Source organism: Rhinopithecus bieti, unplaced genomic scaffold (genome assembly GCF_001698545.2).
Source record: "Rhinopithecus bieti isolate Rb0 unplaced genomic scaffold, ASM169854v2 scaffold_14826, whole genome shotgun sequence".
Lineage (NCBI taxonomy): Eukaryota > Metazoa > Chordata > Mammalia > Primates > Cercopithecidae > Rhinopithecus > Rhinopithecus bieti.
Window position 1 is genome coordinate 2385785 of NW_016808328.1, and position 6967 is coordinate 2392751.

At 45.6% G+C, this 6967-nt stretch overlaps 1 protein-coding gene across 2 annotated transcripts in view; it reads left to right on the plus strand.

Annotated features, from left to right (window-relative positions):
- Positions 1–4398, plus strand: part of TEX46 (testis expressed 46) — a 9248-nt gene extending 4850 nt beyond the window's left edge. For both annotated transcript variants that reach the window (XM_017886510.1, XM_017886509.1), the window contains exons 2-3: positions 1192–1354; positions 4031–4398. In XM_017886510.1, coding sequence (XP_017741999.1) covers positions 1192–1354; positions 4031–4333 — 466 coding nt within the window. In that variant the 3' untranslated portion in view covers positions 4334–4398. The remainder of the gene's footprint in view (positions 1–1191; positions 1355–4030) is intronic.
- Positions 4399–6967: the final 2569 nt, after the last annotated feature.

A 6967-nucleotide genomic window follows, 5' to 3' on the forward strand; every position in this document is an offset into this window, starting at 1 on the left:
CTCAAGTGATCTACCTGCCTCGCCTCCCAAAGTGCTGGGACTACAGGTGTGAGCCACCACACCCGGCTAGCATTTTTTAAAAGCTAATGTCTCCACTGGGCACGGGGACTCACACCTGTAATCCCAGCACTTTGGGAGGCCGAGGTGGGCGGATCATTTGAGGTCAGGAGTTCGAGACCAGCCTGACCAACATGACGAAACCCTGTCTCTACTAAAAATACAAAAATTAGGTGGGTATGGTGGTACGTGCCTGTAATCCCAACTACTTGGGAGGCTGAGGCAGGAGAATCGCTTGAACCCAGGAGGCGGAGGTTGCAGGGAGCCAAGATGGCACCATTGCACTCCAGCTTGGGCAACCGGGTGAGAGTCCGTCTCAAAAAAGAAAATAAGTAAATAAAATAAAATAATAAAAGTTAGTGTCTCCAGGTGGGAGAATTGCTTGAGGCTAGGAGTTTGAGACCAGCCTGGGCAATATAGCAAGACCTTGTCTCTAAAAAAATAAATTTTTTTTTTAATTAGCTGGGCATAGTGGCACATGCCTGAAGTCTTAGCTGCTCGGGAGGCTGAGGCAGAAGGATCACTTGAGCCCAGGAATTGGAGGCTTCAGTGAGCCATGATCACACCACTGCACTCCAACCTGGGCAACACAGTGAGACCTTGTCTCAAAAATAAAATAAAATAATAATAAATAAAAAGTTAATGTCTAACTGTACAGAGTCCAAAACCTTATCGATATTACATATTATATTAAACAAAGTTACCTTCCGCTAAAGTGTCAGGTGACCAATAGATGGGGTAGTATAACTGTAAAAGCCTTTACGTCCAAGTTTGAATAGCTTTTCTTTGCCCCTGTGATGGTAGGGGCTCTGTATTGGCCATTTTTTTTTGCTAGTTGCGAGGCCCAGAAGTACTGGTGAATGAATGAGGAGGCCTACATCACCTGGCTGTTGTGAGGACATCATGAGATAATGCTTGCAAACTGCCTGTCAAAGAGTCTGGCACATAGTGGTTGCTTCAGACATAGGAGAAGTTATTATTATTGTTATGCGGCAGCTGGGTGGGGGGAGGGAGCTGGCTATGACTCAGAGGAGTGGGTGGCCATGACTCTTGTCATGGAGGGGCCTCAGGCAGGGTCCTGGGGCCTGTGTGCCTCCATGCCATAATGCTGGCAAAACTGATATTTCTCTTTAGGAGTCTCCATGGGATACTTGCCTCCGCGGGCACCGTAGGAGCAGTGGCAGCTTGGCTGATGAGCTATAAGCCAGCCTTGTTTGGGTTCCTATTCCTTCTGCTGTTGCTTAGCAACTGGCTGGTCAAGTGTGAACACAAGCTCACCCTCCCAGAGCCTCAGCAGGTGAGCAAGAGGGGGCTTGGCTTCAGCTCAGGGATAGGGGGTATTTGCAGCTAGATTAGGTGGTAGGGAACAGGGTAGGTGTCAAAATAATGGGGCAAGACTGAGGAATCCAAGACTCTGGTCTAAATCACCACTCTACAGCTTCCTCTTAGGTGGTGCTGGGTAAATCACTTCCCTCCACGAGGCGTCAGTTGCCTCACCTGAGCTGTTAAATCAGGACCACCCCAGACTTTCCTATTTCATGTTTGATATCAACATGATTTGGCAAGAGTAACAACTACTTTAATGTGAAAAAAAATCAAAAAAATGAAAATGGATGAACATAGATATATCTCTAAAATAGAATAATGAAGACAGCAGAAATGTACATAGATTATGACATCTTTCATTTAATGCTAAAAAAACATGTTAGGCTGGACGCAGTGGCTCATGCTTGTAATCCCAGCACTTTGGGAGACCGAGGCAGGTGGATCACTTGAAGTCAGGAGTTCAAGACCAGCCTGGCCAACATGGTAAAACCCCATCTCTACTAAAAATACAAAAATTAGCTGGGTGTGGTGACATGCACCTGTAATACAAGCTACTCGGGAGGCTGAGGCAGGAGAATCACTTGAACTGAGGGGACGGAGGTTGCAGTGAGCTGAGTTCATGCCACTGCACTCTAGCGTGGGCAACAGAGCAAGAGTCCATATAAAAACAAAAACAAAAGCAAAAAACCATGCAAAACAGCCTGGTGCAGTGGCTCACACCTATAATCCCTGCACTTTAGGATGCCGAGGCAGGTCAATAACCACTTGAGGCCAGGAGTTCAAGAATAGCCTGGGCAACATGAAGAAACCCCATCTCTACAAAAAATACAAAAATGAACCAGGCATGGTGGTGCGTGCCTGTAGTCTCAGCTACTCAGGAGACTGAGGTGGGAGAATCACCCGAGCCTGAGAAGTTGAGGCTGCAGTGAGCACGCCACTGTACTACAGCCTGGGTGACAGAGTAGTGAGACTCTGTCTCAAACAAAACAAAACAAAACAATAGCCTATCTTATTTATGGAGGCATATGGGCAGTGAAAATATTTTCAGGCAGGCTGCCTCAACCTTGGCACTATTGACATTTTGGGCCTGATAATTCTCCATTGTGGGAGGCTCATCTGTCACCTGTGCATTGTTAGCTTAGCAGCAACCCTGGCCCCTACCCATGAGATGCCAAGTAGCACACCCACCATTTCATGACAATCAAAAGTATTTCCAGATATTGCCAAATGTCCCCTGGGGAGGGCAGAATGCCTCCCATTGAGAACTACTTTATAAAGAAATGCATGGAAAAATACATTTTAAATGCAGGATTACAGTTAAGGTGATGCTCTTCAGGGAGGGAGGAGGATGCTGTAAGTGGGAGAGTCCACAGGGAACTTTAGTTATATTTATGATATTTTATTTCTTAAGTTGATATGGGAATATGAGTATTTTTTGTATTATTTACCTTTTTTGCATGTCTGATATGTTGAATTTTTTTCAGTTAACCATTTTATTTTATTTATGTATTTAGTTTTTTGGGACAGGGTCTCGCTCTGTGGCCCAGGCTGGATGCAGTGGCGCAACCATGGCTCACTGCAGCCTTGACCTCCCTGGGCTCAGGTGATCCTTCCACCTCAGTCTCCCAAGTAGCTGGGACTACATGTGTGCACAGGGTGAATTTTTTCTAGTTTTTGTGGAGATGGGATTTTACCATGTCTCCCAGGCTGGTTTCAAACTCCTGGGCTTAAGCAATCATCCTGCCTCGGCCTTCGAAGGTGCTGGGATTACAGCCATGAGCCACCACACCTGGCTTAATTTTTAAATATTTTTAAAGACCATTAGTTTGTAGCTGAATCCGAAAAGAAAAAAAAAATAAGTGTTATTAACCAGGGGAGGGAGAGATGAGGATCATGGAGATAAAAGCATGTCATGAGACCCCTGAGACTTCGCAGTTTGAGATCGTACTGAGCCTGACAAAATGCTGGAAAAACAAAGGCTTTGGAGATATATTTAGGCTAAGGGCTATATGTCCACTGCAACTGGCAGATTAGCGAGCCATCTCATGCATTCCTATGAACCAAACGCAAGTGGAGGACTCAGGAATTTGACGCTGTATGATGCTGAGAAAGTGACCTCCCAGCCAGGGCCTGGTGGCTCACACCTGTAATCCCAGCACTTTGGGAGGCCGAGGCAGGCAGATCACCTGAGGTCGGGAGTTCAAGACCAGCCTGGTCAACAGGGTGAAACCCTGTCTCTACTAAAATTACAAACACAAATACCAAAAATTTATACTAATACAAAAAGTTAGCTGGGTGTGGTGGCACGTGCCTGTAATCCTAGTTACTCCGGAGACTGAGGCAGGAGAATCATTTGAACCTGGGAGGTGGAGGTTGCAGTGAGCTGAGATCACACCAATGCACTCAAGCCTGGGCAACAAGAGTGAAATTCTGTCTCAAAAAAAGAAAAAAAAAAAAAGAAAGTGACTTCCTGTTACTGGGTCCCAAGTCTCCACAAAATGAGGCAATGACGCTCCCCTTGCAGGCAGTTGTGAGAATCTATTAAGATAATGTTTGTAAACCACCTGGCACAGAGCAGGTGTTCAAGCAAGGAAGGGATTATCATTTTTAACCAACTTTCCCCTTTTCCTGGTGGTGGGGAGCTTAGAAGGAGGAAGAGAAACCAAAGACTTCCGAAAACGACTCCAAGAACGACAAGGCCACGAACACAAAAGAAGTCAATGGAATGCATTCCTGCTTTGCCCTCCAGGACCAGATCTTCCAACGGCTTTTGTTCAGTGAAATGAAGCTGAAGGTCCTAGAAAATCAGATGTTCATCATATGGAATAAAATGAATCACCACAGGCGGTCAAGCAGACATGGGAATTTTCCCATGAAGAAACACAGAATGAGGAGGCATGAGTCCATTTGCCCCACCCTGTCTGACTGTACTTCCAGCTCCCCCAGCTAATGAGGCTGAGGCGGGCTGGCCTCTGCTGATGTTACCTTTTACCTCAGTAAAACCCAGTCAAAGCCATTGAATGTTCGTAGTAAGTCATAATGGAAGGTGCCTATGAGCCAGGAAGAGGATCAGAGGCTGAAAGATCGCCTCTGGAAAAGAAATCTGTACACACCAGGTCCACAAGGTAGCATGTAGTGACATGGCCTGACAGGGCTCTACAACTGTCCCTTTCTAGAGCCTTCTATTTCAGTTGGGTCTATCCAGGTTCCTCCCTGGCCCTGTGCTTGTTCACTCTGAGTCTCCCCACTCCTGCCCCAGCCCCTAGTCTCCCCTCTCATCCTGAACCCGGAGGCCGGAGCCAGCCCTGCCAAGCCTGGCTCTGACCATGTCCATTGTTCATTTTTTTTTTTTTTTTTTGAGACAGAGTTTCGCTCTTGTCACCCAGGCTGGAGTGCAGTGGCACCATCTCGGGTCACTACAACCTCCACCTCCCGGGTTCAGGTGATTCTCTAGCCTCATCCTTCCAAGTAGCTGGGACTACAGGCGCCCACCACCATGCCCGGCTAATTTTTGTATTTTTAGTAGAGACAAGGTTTCACCATGTTGGCCAGGCTGGTCTCGAACTCCTGACCTCAGGTGATCCACCTGCTTTGGCCTCCCAAAGTGCTGGGATTACAAGCATGAGCCACCTTGCCCGGCTTAATTGCCCATTCTTGAACCAATGTCTTGCCTTCATATTGACAGATTAAAGCCCACCTTCCTTCCCATGGTGTTCAGGCTCTCCATGACCTGACCCCTTCTCAGCCTTTTCCCCATCCATTACTCCTCTTCATATGCCTTAAACTCTGCATCAGAATATCAGAAACATCAGATATTTGTATGCTACCTTTGTGATATTTGCCATAACCAGGAACCACCTGAATGTTAACTCAATGTTATCCCTTTAAGTTGACTATTTTTTCTTAAATTTATCTGTAAAGGAAAATAAGTAAATAAAAAAAAGAATTTCTGCATACATTAAAAAAATTCTTGGTTTAAGTAGAACACAACTGTAAAATTAAAGACATGAAGACAAAAACCATGTTACTGAGTTTCTTTCTTTTTTTTTTTTTTTGAGACAGAGTTTAGCTCTTTCATCCAAGCTACAGTGCAATGGTGCAATCTCAGCTCACTGCAACCTCCACCTCCAGGTTCAAGCGACTCTCACACCTCAGCCTCTGGAGTAGCTGGGATTTCTGGCACCCACCACCACGTCCAGCTAATTTTGTATTTTAGTGGAGACAGGGTTTCACCATGTTGGTCAGGCTGGACTCAAACTCCTGACCTCAGGTGATCTGCCCAACTCGGCCTCCCAAAGTGCTGGGATTACAGGTGTGAGCCACCATGCCCGGCTCATGTTACTACATTTCAACCAGAGCTCGGTTGCCCACTGACAGATCTGAGCCAGTGGGTTTTGTGTTAAAAAGTGAGATCAGCAAGTGTTAGCGTTTGAAAGACAAGCCAGCACCTAGCCAAGGCTTTTCTTCATAATGAAAACTGGAAAGGAAATCATTATCTCACTGTTTGATTCAGTGTGACTTAATGTTAGGTTGGTGTTCTACCTAAAATCGTCTCTCTCACACAGGTCACATGCATTCTAACCAAACCAGAGGACTTGCCATCCCCCAAATGCATCCACATCTTTGCTTACATTGTTTCTTCCCCTGTGATCCCTAATTTTCTCCTTTCTGCTCTCACAGTTCTTCACTTCTTCCAAAGCCATCAACTCTAGGAAGCTCCCCTCAACCCAGCTATAATGAATCTTTTCCTTAGCATTCTTTCCACATTTTATCTGCAGTTCTACAATAGAATGTTTCACAATCTGCTGGGATTTGATTTGTACACATTACTACAGTCCCTCCCCATGCTTCAACTAGATTATGAGCTCTTTGAAGACAAGCACAGAATATTGTTCATCTGTATGTCCCTTCCCCACCTGTAGCACCTAACACAGTGGCTGGTATACAAGCAGTGCTCTATAAAGAATACCTAGGCCAGGCGTGGTGGCTCACGCCTGTAATCCTAGCACTTCGGGAGGCAGAGGTGGGCAGATCACCTGAGGTCAGGAGTTCGAGAACAGCCTGGCCAACATGGTGAAACTCCATCTCTACTAAAATATAAAATTAGCCAGGTGTGATGGCACATGCCTGTAATCCCAGCTACTCAGGAGGCTGAAGCAGGAGAACTGCTTGAACCTGGGAGGTGAAGGTTGCAGTGAGCCGAGATCGTGCCACTGCATTCCAGCCAGCCTGGGCAACAGAGTGAGACTTCATCTCAAAAAAAAAAAAAAAGGAATTCTATGATTGCTTATCAATGTCTTAGGTGTCCAGACATTTTCTCTGCCCTTTCATTTTATGATGATTCTCCTATATCCTATTTTGTTTTGAAAGCAGAATCTCTGAGGCTAAACTGCCTGGGCTTAAATCCTAACTCACCAACTCTCGGTTGTGTGATCTTGGATAACTCTTGATCATTTATTCTTCCGTACCTCAGTGTCCTTAACTGTAAAATGGGCAGATTAACACTATGAATCTTATAGAATTTATAGATGGTGTCTTAGTCTGTTTGTGCTTCTATAAAAAAATTCCTGGCTGGGCATGGTGG